This window comes from Aquila chrysaetos, chromosome 12 (genome assembly GCF_900496995.4).
Source record: "Aquila chrysaetos chrysaetos chromosome 12, bAquChr1.4, whole genome shotgun sequence".
In the NCBI taxonomy this organism is placed as follows: Eukaryota; Metazoa; Chordata; class Aves; order Accipitriformes; family Accipitridae; genus Aquila; species Aquila chrysaetos.
In genome coordinates this window covers 34,274,591-34,295,057 of record NC_044015.1, presented here as the reverse complement: position 1 = coordinate 34,295,057, position 20,467 = coordinate 34,274,591, and the positions used below count along the sequence as shown (strand labels likewise).

Genomic DNA, 20,467 nt, shown 5'->3' with positions numbered 1-20,467 from the left:
AACATAATGAATGAAGGATCTGTAATAGGCATGGGGGAGACTCTTACCATATGTTTTGGTCATGTCCTGATATACGTGAGCTTTGGGAGACAGTTCTACATGTAATAGAGTCAATAATCAAATCTGAAGTACCAAGGAACACAACTTGATGTTTCCTTAGAGAGACCACAAGTTTGCAACATATGAATAAAGAGAGAATGTGGTAGATACAAATTTGTCTTTAGGCAAAAAGGAAAGAAAAAAGACTTAAAAATGGGGGGGGGGGGGGGGTGGTGTAGAAAATTTTACACTATTCCCAGACTGGAAAGAAATTATAATGCCTACTTCAGAAATATAATTAATTGTTGTTACATTGATAAAGATGTGATATACCACATCAAAGACTAGCTAAATGATATTTGGAAATTAATTTGTGTTCCTATTAAATAGATCTCAGAGGAGCTTCCCAAATGAATAACTTGTTTGTCAAGCATTGCTTCCTTCTGTTTATAAAGTCTTCTCAAGTAAAGACAACAATTTTCAACTGTTCTTGTTGCTTGAAATGAACTATGAGATTCATCACTAACCAGACTTTCATGGCAAATTCAGATATTGCAAATCACAATGCCTTAGTATCTTCCAGAAATTAGATTTTGCTTACTTCTGTTCCCTATAGGGATGACTTATATAAAGTTATCTAAAAAGTCCCAAATCCCAAATTTAATATTGACAATCCACATTTGAATTTAAAATTTGCTTTTGGTGCTCTGAAGCTTGGTCAGTTCAATGTGCTTTGGAGATGAACATAATGGAATCTAAATATACTTGTTTTCTGTAGTGTTATTAGTTTTAAATATTCTTAAAACAAGATGTAAATGGGACACATTAACCATATAAGGGGATATGATTTCAGGTTCTGATCTCTTAAGAAAGTTACCCTGTGGAGTAAGCATGCTGTTTCTTTGGGAGCTGTGCCAAAATACAGTAAGATTCATAATGATCACCACAGTTTCTGCTTTTGTTAAACGAAAAACTCATTCCTGTGATTCTGTTCTTACACCAGTTTTATCCCAGTGTAATTCCACCTGTGTCTCTGGAAGTACTTCTGATTTTATATTAATGTCTGTGAGTTCACAAGAAGATAGGATTTAGTAGAACTGAGTGGAGAGAGTTTATGTGAAGACAAAAAAAAAAAGAGAGAGAGAGAAATCTTATATAATATGCTTTCCTTTATAGCGGGGTGCAGACAACTTTCAGAGTTGTCTGTGGAATTGTAGCTGTTGGAGTGTCCAGAGAAGAAATCCACCTGTTCTCTAGACAAGCAGACAAGTGACCACCAAGACAAGGAGGTGGCTTTCTCCACCACAGTGAGCCATCGGGCTTGTCTGTACACCAAGTCAGCAGTGACGGAGTTGCAGAGCTGGCAGTTGGGTGTTTGAACTCCCAGACAGCCTGATGGTTGGGTTGTCTAAGGCCAAGGAGCACGGCAGCTCCTGCCTGCTTAGGTTCCCAAAAGAATTTTTACAAAAGAGTTTCCTGTTAACTTTGTATTTTCTGGTTCATAGGATTCATCCCCTCAGTTTTCTTAGCATTTCACCTCTCTGTGTTAGTTTTTATATGTGTTTGATGTATGCAATCATTTGTTTCAGCTGTTAGAGAAGTGAGGCATTTTCCTTTCTTTTTGCCAATTAAACTTACGTTTTTTGGTCATCAGATTCTTACATTTTTTGTTGAAGGATAGCGCTACTGGAGTAAATCTCTATTGTTTGCATAGGTGTGTTTAAAAGATTAAGGCTGAACAGACATTCTCGTAATAGACCAGGGATCAATGAAAGCTCTTCTTTTCTCAAGAAGCTTTAAGGCTTAGCAGTGAGGTTGCTTTTTTTGTTGTTTGTTTTAAATATAGAGGAAGTTGTATCTCTGCTTGGGCTTTTATTATATGTGTGGTCTTTCACAGAATTCTTGAGCAAGATCTACCCAAGGTCCACTGGTCCCAAGCTCAGCTTGAGACAACAGAAGTGGCTTCTCTTCCTGCTTTTATCAGTGGCCACAGATTGTCTAGGTGATCTCTGGAGTAGACAAGGGACATGATTTCCCCCCCTTGTATTTGTGCCACTTCCAGCCTTGTAATTTCTTCTGTGTTCACTCTAACAACAGCCCATTGAGTTTCAGTGGGACTTGACAAAAAATGAGGTGTTACTCCGGGGGACTGGGAGCAGCAGAATGAAGCTCAAGACAATGTACTGAGAGGGATATAAGTCAGGGCAGCAAGGAGAAGCCAAGGTGGCATATGTGCTTCAGCACCCACAAGATTTGATGGCCAATAAGCATTTTAACTTAGTGTCTTGGTTGGCTAACTTTTGTGTAGCAATTGCAGGAGGGGAAGAGGCTGAGGCCCTGGGTTAGAGGAACAATTACACTCATGCTTTAAATCCCTTAAGCACATACTTAATGGCCATTGATTTCAATGCTCTTAACAGCTTTGCTGAGTCAAGGCCTGACTGAGGGCAAAGTAAAGGCCTGGTGATGCAGTTTATGAATCATCCTCATAGCTATAGACCCCCACCTAGAGCACTGACGAGAAGGAAACCTTGAAGGCCAAGCAGGCTCTTCCAGTGCCAGCATGGCAAGCTGGCAAAAGGCAAAGAATAGAGGGGGCATATGTGTTGTGGAGGGGAAGAAGGCTGAATGACGAAAGATGTTTCAGTTGATACTCTATTGGTCACGTTATTTTTAAATGTGGCCATTGCTGCAGGCTTTCCTCGTCCTCGGGGGAGCATTTGCTTTGTTTTTTCCATGAGGATAACTTGTTTAAATACATCAGCTGCAGAATACAGCCCTGATTCTGCAGCTGAAGCCAGAAGAGGCTGCAGCCCATATATGTCCTTTGTGTGTGTTGTTTTTTTGTGTGTGCAGGTGCTCCCTGATGGGATTTGATTTAAACCGGCACTGGGCAAATCCATCTCCTTGGGCTCATCCCACACTGCACGGAGTGAAACAGCTCATCATTGAGATGTACAACAATCCGGTGAGTGAGGAAAAGTGATGTCAGAACAGCCACTTCATGAGGTACTGACTCTCTCCCGCTGCAGGGCTGTGCAAGATGCTAGTAACTCTGACATGGCTTAATCCAGTGGCAAACCAAAATAAGAGAGAAGTAAGCAAACACCACTCGCACTGCATGAGATCAGGGAACATTTGTGTCTTTTGTCACAAGAAGCATCAGAGTGGAGAGAGCAAGTGAAATAAAGTTCAGCTCAGATTAAATATGGAATAATTCTGAAAGCAGGGCCTAAATTCAATCGACCTGCTCTTGTGATGTCCTGAGCTGGATTCAAACCAGCAGGTCCCCCAAATTGAATTACTGAATGGCATTGATGTTTAATCCAGAGCTCCGGCAGGGGTTGCTATGTAGCGTGCAGAGCAGAAGGGGGATAATATTTGCAAATATTATATAAACACACACGCACACACTCATGCTCACTTAGAGAAGCAGAGGTGTTCTTGAAGGTGAAATCTTAGCTAATCAGAGGAGATGGATTGCAGAGAATATGGAGAAGCAGAGTGGGAGGGAGGCAGACAGCTATTGAATGTTTGACATCAAAGCGCAGAAGGATTATTGAACGTGGCACCTAAGAAAAACTGCTGAACAAAGATGGAGATGGGTAGGAAAAAATCACTGCCAAAAAAAATAAAAGGAATTTTTATAGATGATTGTTTTTTCTGTATGGCATTCCTGGTATTTGTCCTTTCTTTTTGCTTCCCATTATGGAGATGGCATTTGGATCTTTAATTCCCTGAAGTTTTACCCTTTTTTTTTTTTCCCCCTTTCTGTTAGTGTGAAAAAGGACCTGGTTTGCCTTGCTAATAAAGAGAGAGGATTCTTACTCCTGGCTGCATCATGTATAGGATAAGAGCTCCTTTAATTTAACTCCTGGTTCTCCCAATACATCTTAACTGGACTTTTTATCTTCCATCTTGTAGTAATACCTGTACAGAAGGGGTTTTAGGTACAAGGAAGATAGGTTAATAGACAAGGTCCTTACATATGGAATGGAATCCAATTGCCTGGAAAATATTTTCTTAGACTGCTAATTGTTTGGCACAGAATTTGTCTTTCTATTCTGTTTGTGCAGCACCTAGCATTGTGCCTGTGACCAAAGCTCCTAAGCCCTGCTGCATTAGAGTGATGACGATGGAAAGTACAGAAAGGAGTTTTACAGCCAGCCTGGTCTTTCCTCTGTTTCCTACCCCAAATAGCAAGACAATTTTCATTCTAGATGATGGAGAGCATGAAGGTTGCTTTGTCTGAGAAGAAAGGGTTTTTTTCCCAAGAATAGAGGTCCTTAAACATTACAAGAAGGTTGGGTGTAGGGAAATGCTTCTAGCTAGTAAAGCAACAAATCCTGGCACTATTAAAAGTCACTGTCAGTAAAATAAAGCTATTTTGGGGGGCGGGGATTCTTTTCAGCTTTGTCCCGTTCCTGGGAAGCTTTGAAAACTCTGGTAGTTTCCAGCTGCCCTATGTGTGAAGAATGAATTTATTTGCTGTGGTGGCTAAAATGAAAAATCAAAAGAAATGTTTGGTCAGAGTTGGTCCGAAATGGAAATCTTTTTCTTTCCTCCATTTCTCTGTCTCCCATCCCTCCCCAGTGATCAGGCTGAGATGAACCAGTTCCAGTTCATTTCCTTCTGAGGGAAAGAAAAAGGAGCCTTTGAAACACAAGTGTAACATTTCATTTTCAGGGTTATTTAATTTATTTTTTTAAAATACTATTTAAGAATCTTTTTTTTTTTTAATTAAAGTACCAGCAAAGTTCAGGTGGCTCTTCAGAGTTTCATTTCTCAGTGAATTAGCTACTCACCAAAAAACCTTCTTGTCTGGATTTATCATCCTCTAGTCCATATCAGCCTTTCTGACAGTTTTAGAGACCCTCAGCAATACAATGCAGCATATGGCATTATTGGTTTTTTCAGGCAATACCAGTTTCTCAGTCCCTCTAATCCCAGTAATACTTGTATGAACAGACCATACCCACAGTGCTGGGACAAAAGGGGAAAACATGCCAGCTGCCTCAGAGAGAGGGCATGGGACCGTACGTGTGCCATCCTGCATTAGCAGTGACTATTTTCATTAAGTACTTGAGATAAAAAAACCCACCCCTCCCTCCTGACAGAGTGCCAGAATAAAAACCTGCTTTGAATCACTTCAGGCTGCTAAAGATTTTAACTACTCGCCAGGTGTAGAGTGTAACTTCCAGATGAGTAATACATGATAGATGGTTGGCTGCACGCATAGGTGAACCAGTTGCAGGAAGGCTGTTGTCAAACTGAAACGGATCAGGGTTTATGCATTTGAACACATCTGTCCTGCCACCCTCTCCTCACCTGAAGTATCCCCACACTGGGGAATATGAAGTAAAATAAAATGCAAAGTAAACTTCCCCACAAAATAATGTGATAAAAAATAACCTTCATCCCTCCCATTCTAGACGAGATCTGCGACGAGGAGCTGTCCACACACGATTGGATTGTTTAAAGCACAGGAGGTTCAGCTTCATGTTGCCATTGCAGAATGGCTCAGTGCAGGCCTTTTAGATGTATTCATTCCCTTAAATCATTTAAGGAAAATTAGCTGCCATACGAGCATAAAAACACATTTTAAATACTGCTATATAGGAGGATTTTTCTTCTGCTGCTGCAGTATGGAAGATAAGCTGTTTCCTTTGAAAAAAGTTCATTCTGGAGGGGGGAGGATGACTGACACAGAAATAAGTGAAGTGGGTATGAGACGTGCACACAATGCCATAGCTACAGGGATTCCAGCACTGAGTGGTCCAAGGCTAAGTGTTTAGTGTAGTTGCTGTATAAAAATAAACCAACCCCCCTGTGGTTCTCTGTTCTTCTGGGTTTTACAAAGTGTGCTTATTTTATTTGTAAAGTGTTTCAACTTCCATAATGACCATATCATCTTTAGGAGGGAGTGGATGGGTCAAGAAATCAGAGAATGATAGGAAGCTTTTAATCTCCATGTCACTGATTTTGAAACAATCGGTCCTGATGGTAAGTCAGTGTCATTGTGTTAGCCTATGTGAAGAGAGGGGATATCCTCAGCTGTTTCTAGTGGTGTCAGTCTTGCAGATGAGACTGAAGTGACAGACTTGCTCTTCTAGATCACGTGCTGTTGGCTGAAGATATTTCTGTTCTTAAGTACCTTTCCCTGCCCATATACCAGACATCACTGCCTTCCCCCCTCTCCGCTACATGATACGTGTAGGTGGTTCCCCTGTCTATGCTGGAGCAGGTTAGAGGAATTAGCTCAGAACATGAATGTGTTGTTTAAACCAACTCAGCTGACTTTTGTCTGAAGTACCTCAAAGGATGTTCATATGAGCTGTTCCAACAGCTGAACTGTGGGGCCAGGAGGTTCTGCTTGGGCATGATAACACACTTTCACAGAGAGCTGTCTGGAGAACAAATGTCTATAGCCTAGGTAAGGAATCTAATAAAGCATGTATGCACAGCTAGATTTAAACACATGCGCAATCTGATTGAATTCAGCAGTGTTCCTTGTATGCTTACAGTTAAGCAGGTGCTTAAATGTTTTGGACTGGGGATCAAGTGCTCATCACTGGCAAGCTCAGGATATGGATGGTCTACGGAGATCAAACAGTTCTTATCTCTGGGATAACATGAAGCCTCAGAGACAGAGCGCGCAACATAACTGCTTGATTGTTGGACAGGTTTCGTGTGGCCATCCAGCACTTTTCCCAACAAGCAAACGTACTCTTTAAAACAGATTTAATGAGTGAACTTAGATAGTGTGTTCAGTGTCAGCTCAGTCCCCTTGAGTATGTGCATTGTGATATGGTCTTTAATCATAGGGACTCACGTTATTCTCTCAGCTAGACCCCCGCCTCACTGAGTTCTCCAAATGGAAAACTTTCACATAATAAGCAGCTATTCAGCATTTTGTTTTAGATTCAGTCTTCATTGTGCAGCCCTGTCCTGTATTTACTGTGCGCTATTCAGATCCTGCTCTGAGGATAGAATTGTTAATCTCCTTGTGAGCTTTTTTGTTTTGCTCATTGCTATACCCTGGGAGTATTTCAGAAGTGTTAATTAATTATTTTTTAGGGGACCTCTGTGAGAGACAAATATGTTATCCTTGTATGGATAGGAAACAGAGGCAGAGACGGTTATGATCAGAAGTACCTACTCATTTGAGATAGTTGATTTAAGATGCCTGGGATCAGATTTGTTTCATGTCATTCACCAAGGCTTGACACATTCACTGTCTCGTTTTCACCCCTTCCTTCTTCAAGGAAGATCGGGATAGGCTATTGCTGTCATTTGGAGCTCTTAGGACCTAGAAAACAAGGAATAGGCAGCAAGTGACCGCTTGGGAAGAATCTGTTCCAAGTGATTTGCCCCCCTCAAATGAAAATGCAGAGATGGGATGCAGTGCTCCCAGGCACTCTCACTGCAACACTGTCCTTTGTCTTCTTGCATCCATCTTTCTTCTATTCTGCCTGTTTTCCACCTCCTGTTGTCATTGAAGCTGGAGTCCTGCATGCAGATGATTCCTATGTTAGACACTATTCACCTTGTGCCCTGAGTGAGCTGGAGACCTGAAAAAAAAGAAAAGAAAACAAAAAACCACTCACCTGGGGTGTGCTCATTAATTATCATCTCCTTTGTCATGCACATATATACCAAAGTTTTAAATTATTTCTGCATAGGCAACTTTTCTGTTTCCATTCCTGACTTTGGAGTGCTTGATATTGCAGCCTTTGCATACTTTTAATACTATTCTGGGCAAAAGTTTTCACTGATTCAAAGCAAAACATACAGCTGAAATGAAGCCCCAGCGTGCTGAAATCTGAGTCATCTGCTGGGCTGGAACCTTTAGATCCACCACACAGACATCTGCCACAAGAGCTGATGAATTAACTGATAAAGGATGGCAATCTGCTATTGCCATGGACTGGCGTGAGGGAGGGAAAGAGACACTGCTTGTGGGCTTTGTGGGTATCTGCTGACAACAGAATTAATAATAAGGAAGGATGAGTAAACATAATACTGCAGGCAGGCATGAGGGGGGGATATTTAAGGCTGAATGACACCTTTTATGCTGAAAAGGTTTTTTAAGATCCCATGTGTAGGCTTAGAGTTGAACAAAAGCATATGTTTCCAATCTTCCTGTCTCTGAGGAGGCCTTGTTTTCAATGCAGGTAGGCTTGGGTGTGCAAGCAGTAAGACTACAGATGAATTAACATTTGTCTGGTAAGTCAATGTAACTCAGGATTCTTCAGCAGATGACTGCATTCCTCTCCAGAAAGAGAATATATCTACTTTCTTCCAAAAGTACTGAACATACACTCTTCTGGTTCTGTGTTATCGTCTATCTCTAGACCCTGCTTTAGAGGCAGATGGATATCCTTCACTGGGGTTGGCTCCCCCCAGTACATCATGCACCTTCACCACTGCAGGAAGAGAGTAGAGATAGCTTAGCCTGGGGAAAAGGCCTGAGCTGATCTCTGAGTTCCAGCTTGTTGCTTTATCTGCTGATAAACCCAGATACTAGAAAGCAGATGAGGTTAAATGTTGAGTGGTGTGTGAAGCAGGTTATCGTAGCCAGTTGAAAGGAAACGTATTCTCTCCCTGACAATCTGTAACTCATTAGAGTTGACTGTATTAATCAGCTAAGTGGTTTCTCTAGGTTTTCCCATCATCCTTGCCAAAGAGTACAGGCTCAGCCCTCCCCTGTGCTCGCAGACTTTCTTTTCACCTTCTGTTTCTCCCATTCTGGTACTAAGGTCTGTTCATCCCTGTCAGGAGATTACACATGTTCTTACCACTCCAGATCACCCCCCATCTCTTTCAAAGATGCAGTTCAGGTGTTAATGCTTGACATAGGCCCTTAGTCGCTGCCCTTTTGCATGGTGCTCTGACTGACCAGTGTTGTCTTCAGACACTGTTTAAACTGCCCACTGTCAATGCTGTTGTTCAACCTACTTCTTTTCTAGGCCTTCAGTAGCAGCATCTAGAATGTACTATCAAGGACAGTAGTTTTGACTGTGCAGGAGCCGTGTTCAAAGTGTGGCGTTATGGGAGTGCTCCATGCGCTGCATATTCGACCCCCAACTTTCTTTGTTATCCTGAACTTTTGTAGTGATGGAAATCAGGATTTATTTTTCTAGTGATGCTGGTTATAAAGGCAGTGCCGTATTTTGAGGGAAGCTTTCTGGTTCCATGGAAAACTAGGTCACAAAAAGAAGGCTTAGAAACCTGTAATGGATATTTTACAGCTTGCAACTATCCCTAATGGCAGCATTGCTCTAGTGACCTCCCATCCTCTCTGCCTTTGGCAGGGCTACATTCTTCACCAGACAACTCCACATTAAGAAAAATGCAGCTGGTCTCTGAGATGCATGTACTTTGCTGGACCGTGACATAAATTTTATGTTTGTCAGTCCTGCAAATTGTGTCAATCTTAGAGGCTCTACTTCCACTCGTCTTGTGAAATGATGTTATTAGTATTATCATCAATGTGATTTTGGATAGTTGACAAATAAAGTATAACGACAGATTTTGCAAGGGTTTCACATCAAAATTGTACACTTAGGCTTCTTAGACTATAAGCCCACAAGTAGTATTATCTAATCTAACATTTGAATGACTGGAAACAATTGTTTTCTGTTCAAAAATTCTTCTTTTCCCTCATCATCTCCCCTGCTCCTGTTATAAATTGGAGCAGCAAAGTGGAATATATTTCACTGGAAAATTATAAGCTGATTCTCATTCCAGCTGAAGCCAGTTTGGATGTTAATAAATGTTTGGAAAGGCTATGGGTTGGGGTTTGGTATTGCTCAGAAATCACTCAGAGCCAAACAAATCAGCTGAGGTCTGCATCATCTGGTATATGGAGTCATAACAGATTAACAGAGGGTAATGAGATCTGTAGCATAACACGTTACCTGGCTCCATTTTGCTGTTAGCAGAGCTCTTAGATTTCCTTCTCCAGCTAAACAACACAATAGTAGTGAATAATCATTGTTAACACAGTATTGAATTTTAACAACCTACTAGGAAGTGATGTTCAGATAGTCCCTCAGATATCCTGTGTTGTCATTTGTACCTGATGGTTTTCACTCAGACATCAGAACAGCTATCATCAGGCATCATTTTTTGCCAATAATTCTCAACCTAATATAGTACATGTTCTTTTCAGGCAAAATGGCCAACATGTTGCCTCTTATTTCTCTGCTCCTGAAATTAGAAGAGATATTACCTCTTCTTATGCAGTTTGTGTTCAATTATGATAACCCTGTGGCTGCTTTCTGTGGTAATGTTTGTGTCTGTGCCAGCTTGTTGACATTGTAGAAATGCCCTGTACCACTTCCATCTTGCAAGTCCCTATTGACTGAAGTGTAACTTTTTAGTATTGCAAATATAATTCTTATTTCAGTTCTCTGTTGAACAAAACAGTATCAAGGGCAACCTTCCTTTCACTGGTGCTAGGGTGTAATTTAACAATGCAATGTGCCAATCAGTGTCTGATTCTGTAGCTTTTGCTTCGTAGGTGCTTAGGATTTGACTGTATTTCCCACCTTACTGTTGGACTAGCATAGTAAGAGTTACTAACGCTCTAGCTAACATTATACTTCATATAGACTGTTTAAAAGTATTCCCATTTAATTCTTCCCATTGTTAAATTAGGTATCTGCTGACAGAAATAAATGTGATGCGCATGATCAGTTTGTTAGCTGTGGTATTTTCTGGTAAGCAGTCTCGTGAGAGCGGGAGTAACAGTTGAGAAGAATTCCTCAGTTTCTTCCACTCAATTTTAACAAATCTACTTCCAGTTTGTTCTGGAGTAAACATCCTTTCTTGATCTACTAATATGTTCTATATATCTGCTAGGTAAAGTAGCTTCTGATCTTAGCAACTTCCTTCCCACGGTTCTTTAAACACACACAGTATTATGAGAAACTTGCTAGCAGCAGAGCTACTTTGGCACTAGAATAGATTATTTGCAGGAGGTGCTGAATCTTTACCACTGGAGGGTTTTATGACAGGTGTTTGTTAGGAAGGGGTTAGATAGAGTTAATTCCTTTTTGAGTCAGTCAAATACACTCAATAACCTCTACAGATTTCCTTCTCATCTCCAATTAATCTATGATCTTTGTCCCTTCTCTTTGATTTGTTTTCAAAATGTAAACTGCCTACATGTATATCTTCATATACATAAATGTGTGTGTGTATATATATATATAAGTGAATATATAATTTCTCTGATAACATCTTAGAAATCATTGACAACATTAGATGAAGTCCCACCTGGAACTGTGAACTCCTCCTTAAAGTGATAGTCATGGAAGGGGTGTGCTGTTCAGGCCACCCTCTGCTAATAGCCTTATTTTTTCAAAGGCAAATTTATAATTTGGGATTTATAAGCCACATTTCATCTGAACTAGACAGGCTTTTTGGTTGGTTTTGTTTTGATCACACTGACATGTTCATAGTCTAGCTCTGAACAATGCTCCCCTATACTTTTGTCAAATACTCCAGACACTCCAGGCAATGTGTCTACAGCTACCAAATTTCTCTCTGTTTGTACTCAATGTGCTAATTGTATCACTGTAGTGGTAATCTCTGACACAGGTTGTGGCTTCTTTGGTTGGGGTTTTTTGCTATCCCCACTTGGTAATGTCTGTATCCAGAATAGGAACAGTTTCAGCTAAAATTCATCTCCCAAAGTAGAATGAAACATTTTAATCCCAGAGACTAAAGCCAAAATCTCCTTTGTTTCAATGCAATGATGGTCAGTGTTTGTTTGTACCCAACACTTCTAAGCTGTTCTTCTCCGTTACACTCAGACACCTTTTTGAAGCACTGTAGACAAATTAGTGTGTGGTTCACTGTCATATCTCTGGATAAGTACCCCTTTAGTTAACTCTTTCAGTTTCTCAAATGTTGTATTAATATTTGCATCCTGTGACTTGGGGTATCTATGTGCAGTACCATTTGCAGGTTGCTGCTCTAAACATCTAAATCAGGCACATGTTTGGGGTTTTTTCCTGTAGTTTGCCGTTCTGAGAAATCTTTGTACTGCTGGTTTTTGTTTGGGGCAGACATGTTAGTTATGACCTCCACTTTGCAGTGATCTACTGTACACCTTATTTTTTCTTCCAGGTGTTTTATTGCTATTACATGGAACTTGCGTTGTTGCTTTCTTAGTTTTAGCTCAGCAGCTCTGTCTCTTTCCACAGCTCTTCAGGGCCTTTAGTCAAACTCCTCTCTTTTACCTTGGATCAAAATATTATCCATCAAAGCTTTAGTATCCTCTCTACCATCAAAACATGGTTGTATTTTCCTGGGACATGCCTAGGGGGCTGAACACAACTCAAATATCCCTCTGAGGAAATAGTGTCTCCTAATATAGTTTTTTGAAGATGTACAGCCATGTTCTGTATTTTTCTAGGGGCATCTGCCAGCACCCTGCTGATGAATCAGAGCCATCTCTTCAAAGAATTTACCCCTTGTCAATGGAGGAAAATATTCCCTTTATATAATACACACATTTTTTTCTTGGTCTGAGCGTACAAGAGAGGTTCAGTATGGATTCTTTTGTTGCTCTCTTGCATCTTCTTTCTACTTCTACTTTCTGTGATTCTTACAGCTGTCATGTTATCGAATTCTCTTTTAGTATCTGCATTGGGGAGAGAGGCTTTTTAAATTTTATTTTAAGTAGCATTAATCAGGGAGTGGCTGACATGCTTAGTGCTGTGTTGAGAGTTTCCCTGAGTCTGGGAGACATGTTTAAGCTCCTCCTTAGTAATTCTGGTTTCATGTTTCTCCTCCCCTTCTCTGTTTTTCAGTGAGACACAGGGTTTGAGATTTTTTTCGGTTATAAAAATTCCCCCTTCGCTTCTGCTCCTCCCCCAAGTGCTTCTATAAACTGGGTCAGAGTGAAGGTTGCTGAGAAGTCTGCTTCAGTCAACGGTTGCATTTGAACTGATGAGCACTGAGGAGAATGAGCTCCTGCACTATGCAGCAGTCAATTCTAGCTGGCTTTTGCCAGAGCTTCTTAAAGATGGGGCTTCTCACAGGATGCAAGTGGAAATGCCTGGAATAAGCCGATCCATTTTATTTTTCCTACTTCAGACAGCATTGGGAACATGCCCTTTGTTCATGTAGCTCAATTTTCCGCCTCGGATTGCATTTGCCTTTTAAGATGCAGGGGCAAAGTCACTGCCAGGGCTTTTTTATTTAATACAAAAGAGCTCTTAGTATTCAAAAATGATTTACAGACAGCTGGCCAAGTGTTTGACCTAACTATGTCTGTTCGTGCTATTCTACTGGTGCAGGATAGCTGTAATAGAGGCTTACCCAGCCAGTGGACAATTAGCCCAATGTATGCAATGAAGATGGGTAAAGTGAAATGCTGATTTTAAATGAGGATATTGACATAATAGCATCTCAATCAGTGAGCACTGGAATAGCAGTGTAAAATTACTCACGAATAGCAGAGGAAACCAAGCCAGTGGAGGAGTGACATTATAGTTAAAAGAAAGCTCAGAAGCAAAAAAGGGGGGAAAAAAAAAAAAGGCGGGGGATGGAATCATATCAACAAGTACTGAACAATCTCACAACCTCTGTGCATTAAAATGTCATGCCAAAATGGGATGGTAACAGTAAGCATCTTTATAATGTCATGCTCAGAATTACCAAGGAAGCAATGAGGACTCAAATAATGTAATGATGGGGACTGATTAAGTGTCATGATTAAATGTGATGTAGAAACTGCATTTATATACTTTAAAATGACGTCTTCTTGAAGCAAGAAATCAAAGAGCCCAAAAAAGAAGACTAGATTTTTTAATTTATCCCTGAGCAAGGATTAAGTCTTGATTGAAGATGTACCTGTCAAAGAATCATTCTGTAATAATAAACATAAACATGCTCAAATTCATCATTCCTGGTGGAGTACAAAAGCCAAAAAGTCCTTAGATTGGCACACACTTCTGAAAGGGGGCCCAACATAAAATGGAAAAGAAAACTAAAAACGGTAGAAAAAGGGCAAACCAGAACAAAATAACACTTTCAGGTGACATGGCAGCTATATAAAATCACCATTGTAGGAATGCATTTTTGCAGCTTTACCATTCGAGAGTACTAACCCTATTTGAAAAACTCCACAACTTTATAAAAGGTCACATGAGAAGTTAGCAAAGGGGATTATTAGACTGAAGAAGGCCATTAGCATTAAAAGGACACCCTTTGAAGTCTTGCCCAAATGAACTAAGGAGAAAACCCCAGTACACTCGGGCAAGTTAAATGCAAACCCATAATAATAGAGGACAAAAACAATTTTGAAGAATAACTTGCTAAAGGCATAAAAACTAATAATAAAAACTTTTTCAAACACATCAGAGGCAAGAAGCCTGCCTGAAGGTCTATAAGGTTGATAGATGATCAAGATGTAAAAGAAGTGCTCAAGGAAAATAAGGTCTTTGCAGAAAAGCTAAATGAATTATTTGCTTTGGTGTTCACTGTGAGGAGCCTAGAGGGAATTCCCAAATTAGAGCTGCTCTTTGTAAGGGACAAGTCAGATAACATGGATAACAGTGGTTTAATGGTACGTATCATTTTGGAAGAGGAATTTGTACCTCATACATCTGTTAGCCTTTTTTTGGAGGAATTGACAGACAGGAAGGTAAAGGCAATCCACTACCTGTTGCTTATTTTGAATTTCTGAAAAGCTTTGGAAAAGTTGCTAACCAAATTATTTTAAGGAAATTAAGAATCCAAGTTGTCATTGGGTGACATGGGGATCCTTCCTTAGGATTAAAGACAAATGAAATTAAAAATGAGTTTTCACATCTTGTGCAATTACATGTGCAGATTGCTTGGTTTTATTCATATATTCATAAATTATTCAGAAAAAAGAACAAATGGATTTTTCTGATGGTATACAATTATTTGATGCAGTCAAAGTTGCACCACAGGAAGATGATACTGAGTGATAAAATGGCAGATGAAGTCCAGTGTCAATAAATGCAAAGACACTTGTCTGTGATGAAGAGGGAGGGAAGTCAAGTCTAAGAAGCAGACAACAAAAAGTCCAGTGCCAGTTAGTAATATAATACAGCTTGGGAAAGAAACTTGTGAGATGGCTTTCAAAACACCCTATCAATGATCAGCTGTGCTTAAAAAGGCAAAGACTATGTTAGATTCATCACTATGGTACTTCATATGTTTACCTGTATCTTGGGAAAAGTGTACGATTCTGACAACCTTGCCTCAGAAATAACTTGAATAAAGATTTTCTGAAAATTTTTTGAAATTACTTGTGTATGACAAAAGTTTATATAGCATAGGCCCTTCAGCTTGGAGGAGAGATATCTGAGGAGGGATAAATTACTTAAAAACAAAAAGTCAAATATAGCCAAGTTATCAAAAACACAGAAAGAGGAAGTAATCTGTCAAAGGCTGTTAATGCTGTCCCTGGAGTTGGGAGATCTAGAAGCTGCCAAAAATAGGGATGCTATTACTTGGGGAAGCATCGTTCATATTTGTGATTTTACTTGCATTATTTTCTTAAATATCCTGTGCTGCCCACATCTAGGGATCTCTGTATGGCTGCTCTTGTACGAGCTCCTGCATTCCCCAGAATAAAATAGAAGGGAGTGGCTGTATGACGGCTGGATTGGCACTATCAGGTTTATGGACAAATAACAGTTGTTCTGCCTAAAAGAAAGCTCTGTTCTTCCCTTCTGATTATCCCGTGTACCTCTGCATTCCTGTAATTATGGTGCTTGAGGCTACCTGAACCTTGGTGGCTGTAGTATGCAGTGCCATACAGTATCACTAAATTTCCAAAAAAAGATGTGAAACTATTTTCAATGGGAAGAGGAAAGCCTACAAACTATATGATTTCCCTAGATAAAAGATAATTATTCTCAGTGGAGGCTATTATATTGTCTTTGTGACACTACACAAAGGTATAGGTTAGGTCCCTTGATTTCATGGCATATCTCATTCCAAAATAGTAATCCCAAATAATCCTGTAGATAGGATTCTCCACTGCTTATTTTCATCTTGTGCCTGTTTTACTGTGTCATCCAAAGCCTGGGCCTAGAACTGGAATCCTGTGAGAAGAACACAGCAGCTGCCTAAGAGCTTAAAGAAAGGTATGGTAACTAATGGATCCAATGGGGATATTTTAAGCAGATAGGCTTTAGTTACAGAGTGGATGACTAGAGCTGAGCGAATAATACTGTTGCTCTTTTGAAAAGTATAGAAGATATCCTTTATGATTTCAAGTTGCCAGGATCTTTTCCTTTTTGAAAACTCATGCTATGAGAATTATAATGAAGCAGAGCTGCTTCCAGAGTTGTTATTTTTCTTAAACCTGAAAAACTGCACTTTTAGACTCATAGGCATCAAAAATAGCTTAATGTCGGTAGCATTACTAGCTAGATTTTGCAGGCAGCAACCCTGCAGTTTTGCATATGTTTTCTTGATCTAGAGCCCAGTTTAAGCTGTTGAATGGGGTCTGTGTCTATAATGTTCCCTAAGTGCTATTATGCAAAGAGATTGCTTATTTGAATCATTAATCAGTCTCTGGATGGCTGCAAGTTCTTATATTTCATGGCTGGTTTTCACGATGTATGTGACCTATTCATAGTGTTGCTCAAGCTGCACTGGAACAAGACTTAATTCCTATTATTGTTAAAGCTTTTCTGCTGACTACCTTCACTAGTATATGCTTAGAAAGTATCCCAAACCCAGAGGACCACTATATGCAAAACTACTGGAAAGGTTCCTCAGACAAGAAAACTACATTAGTAGCTTAACTCTTTCAAGTCAGAGTTAACATAATCGATTGTTGTTTCCTATATGGATGCTTTCAGTCATCTTTTCAGAATCTGATTACTATATGCCTCGTGAAGAATCCAATTAAAATTAATGTATTAATTAGCAGAAGTTTAATTTTCTTCTTGTCAGGAGATACATCATGTTGTTGGAATTTTACAGCATCAAAGTTAGCAATAGTCCCCATCTTATAAGTATTTTGAAAGCTTCTACTTGCTGTCTTCTGCAGTGCTGACACCAGTGGATCAATAGGTTTTTAAAACCAGACAGGAATCACCGTTATAATCTAGTCTGACTTACAAAGTACTAAATATCATCCATCATGGTTTTCCTAAATGGGCATTAAAGTCTGAGCTTCCCCAACTTCTGGTGGCTTAGCTGTTAGAGAGAAGGACTGATCTAAAAGAGCTTAGAGGGTTTATCTCACAAGAGCATCTGCAAGAGCATCTGGAATATCAAATCTTTCCCCAAATATCTTCAAAACCCCATCCCTGTGCTGGTAAGGTTGTTAAGCTCATCTTCTTTTTTATTATTTTTTCTTTTTTTTAAACAAATTTTTTCCTTTTTTCTTCAGTATATCTACCTTCTGGGAACTTACATATAGGAATCTGCAACGTAGAGCAGGATTACTGAGCTGGGTCACTTTGATGGCCTGAGCTGCAGAATCTGACCACACTTTATGTGATAAGTCTGCCTGAGTCTGCAGAATGCCAGGGGTACTCCAACATGTGAGCTGTCTCCTACATTTCTGGTGGGGTTGCTCACGTTCCAGGGTGACTCCTTTAGAGACAATGCTGATAATTCTTTCACTATTTCTCAAAACATGGTAAGAAGAAGAGGAAGGATCACATTATGAGGACTGAGAAGCCTTGGTTCACATAAATGTATTTCTGGGAGAAACAGAGGGTTGCCTGAGCGTAAACAGCAAAATCTAAGTTAAGATGAACGCACACCATGGAGCGTTTTCAGCAGGGAGGAGAAGTGAACAATGCACTTAATATTGCTGAAAAGGGAGCTCTGCAAAATAATTTGCATGCAAAGTTTGTAAAGCAAGTCCAGCTTTGCTCCCTCCTCCATCATGGCATTTTGGTCTGGTTTACCCTTGTTATGTGTTGATGTATAGAATTTGATGGGGAATTTTGGTGGTTTTGATGCTTTTGCTCAATTAATAACACTGCAGAAAATGTAATGCTACTAATGTTACCATTTTATTGTGTTAAATAGGTTGTTGCTTTAAATGTTTTTATTTATGGACTGTCCCCTAAAAGATCATTTTCTAATTGTGAGAATATCTTGCATTTAGGTTTGGATTTTCAAAAGCACCTTCTGAAATAGGATTCTGTCCTGTCTCATTATATCTTAAATCCAAAGTTCCATAGTTTAAATGCTAGTTAGGAATCAGTTTATGCCCTACCGAAATGTAGTCGCTTCTGGAAAAGACCCCATCAGCGGAGTGCTATTTGAAGGCTGTTTACTTAGATATACATCAAGAAAAATCTTTTTCTGTTCTGAGTTCAGCTAATCTGTTGGTTTGAATTTTTTGAAAATAAACTGCCATCATCTTAGTATTGGTCTTCTGCTAGGGAATTTGTGGTGGTTTATGACTTCCCCCAAAAAGGGTACTCACTGTAGAATTAAATCTCAGCATGGGTAGATTTAATCCTCCCTGATGACTTGTAGTCTATGGAAACATTATTGCCTGTGCTTGGTTGGTGAGTCTGCCCTTCAGAGTTGGATGTTCTCCTCTTGCTGCAGTTAACTCATGCAATAGACAGCTTTGTATTCTGTTTATGCCCCTTGATAATGGCCGTATTGATCTGGCCTGATGTAAGCAAAGGTTCACAGTTCGGCAAATGTTGCTAAGGGTACCAGGCTATTACTGCCACCAGCAGACACATTCCATCATCCCTCAGCCTCCGTGTGTGAAAGCCAGAGCAGCAAGATGCCACGTGTTGGTGACTCAGGAAAATGGCATGTGTCGGTTATCTGGCATATATCAGACCTGGATGCTTCTGAAATTAGAAAGAGTATATTTTTTGTCATGTTTGTTTTGTCTGCCAAGCAATGCAGGAACATTTAAAGGTTAGCCTAATTTTCAGTTGTTTGGAAATGAAAGCCATGATGACAATGCTGTGCAAGAACACCTATGAATTTTGTTTTCAAATAAGCTGAGTGTTCCTTTCCTTTAAAAAAAAAAAACCAAACGTGATGAAACTGACCTGAGCTGGGAGTGAGAATGGTGAGGAAGGTGGGCTATTGTCCAGCCTGGCAGCTCTAAGCAAATGACTTAATTATCTCCTTGCTTGCTCAGTTCAACAAGGAATTTTCACTAGAAGGCACAAGCTAAGAGAAAAGGTTTTGAGCCTAAATTCTTACTTGCGGCAACTCAAAGTAGAGCTGTAGAAGTGAGAACTGCTGAATCTTCTAATACTGCTTGGGGGTTTTAGCTCTTTGTTTAGAAAACAATTTAAATCTGTTTACCTGATTTTCATAGCACAAAATCCCAGTTGTCCTTTGAAATAAGAATTATTCTAGCTCTGCAATGATGAATATGTCTCACCACGACAGAATAATTTGACAGGTTTTAGACTATTTTTAAAAGCAAGAGGCCTGAGACTATAGTTGGGAAGGGGTGATGGTGAGAGAACAGGAATAGCTATTAGATTATTAGGTTGGGGTTTTTTTCCCAGAGTCCAAGGTGGAGGAGAGATTAGCTGATTTAAAGGGCAAATGTTTTCATTTTTTTTCTTCTCCTTGAGAGCTGGAAAATGCTGATTGCTTGATCCCATCTCGTCCTGGTTCTAGTCTGTTAATTCCAAAGATCATTCTCCAAGTGGCATGGTTACTTTCTAACAAGATTAGAGGGAGAGGGGCAGTGAACTGCTCACTTGCCCTCTAGAGACCCTTGGAAAGTGTGATTTGGAGTGGGTTGGCTATAGTGCAAAGAGGCCCGTCCAACCTAGGGTATTATTGCAAGGATTTTATATCTGTCACAATAGTGGATTGTTCTCTGCAAAAATAAATATTTAGCAATTATTGGCTGTGTTAGTCAAACTGATATATAACACTGTTGTATAATAAGGTGGTATTCTGTACAGAGTGTTTGCAAACGACTTTGTTGATTTCTGCAGTATTGTAATAGCAAAGGGCAATGAAAATTTATATCATAACAGACATTGTGATTTTATGTTATTAGTGAAAATAACTTCAAATGCAGTTCGCTAGATCTGAAACACAGAAATTCATCCAAGTGAAATATTATTTTAGCTTTCAGTCTTGTTCTGAGAGTGCCAGTATCTTCTACTGAAGTCAGTGGAAGCTGTAAATGATTACTGTGGCTGCTTTTAGCCATTCAGATTGATTTATCATCTGAACCCACCAATACCCATGCACTGAGAGCAGTAGGAAAAGTGTATGTGTATGTCTCTATACATATATTACACCTATAGTAAGTTTTATGCATTGTTTTCCTGTTGATTATGTATTTTGCAAAGGTATTTATCTGCATCTCTTCCCTGTGGAGCTCAGAAGTATGATTTGATCTAGTTACGCTGCCATTCAGGGAGAGACCAGAGCATTTGGAATAAAGCTTGGGAGCCATTTA

The 20,467-nt window shown here is 39.7% G+C and overlaps 1 protein-coding gene across 2 annotated transcripts in view; it reads left to right on the top strand.

The window, feature by feature from the left end:
• BEND5 (BEN domain containing 5) overlaps window positions 1–20,467 on the top strand; it is a 979,469-nt gene that overhangs the window by 813,732 nt on the left and 145,270 nt on the right. For both annotated transcript variants that reach the window (XM_030032521.2, XM_030032519.2), the window contains exon 9: window positions 2,896–3,007. In XM_030032521.2, coding sequence (XP_029888381.1) covers window positions 2,896–3,007 — 112 coding nt within the window. The remainder of the gene's footprint in view (window positions 1–2,895; window positions 3,008–20,467) is intronic.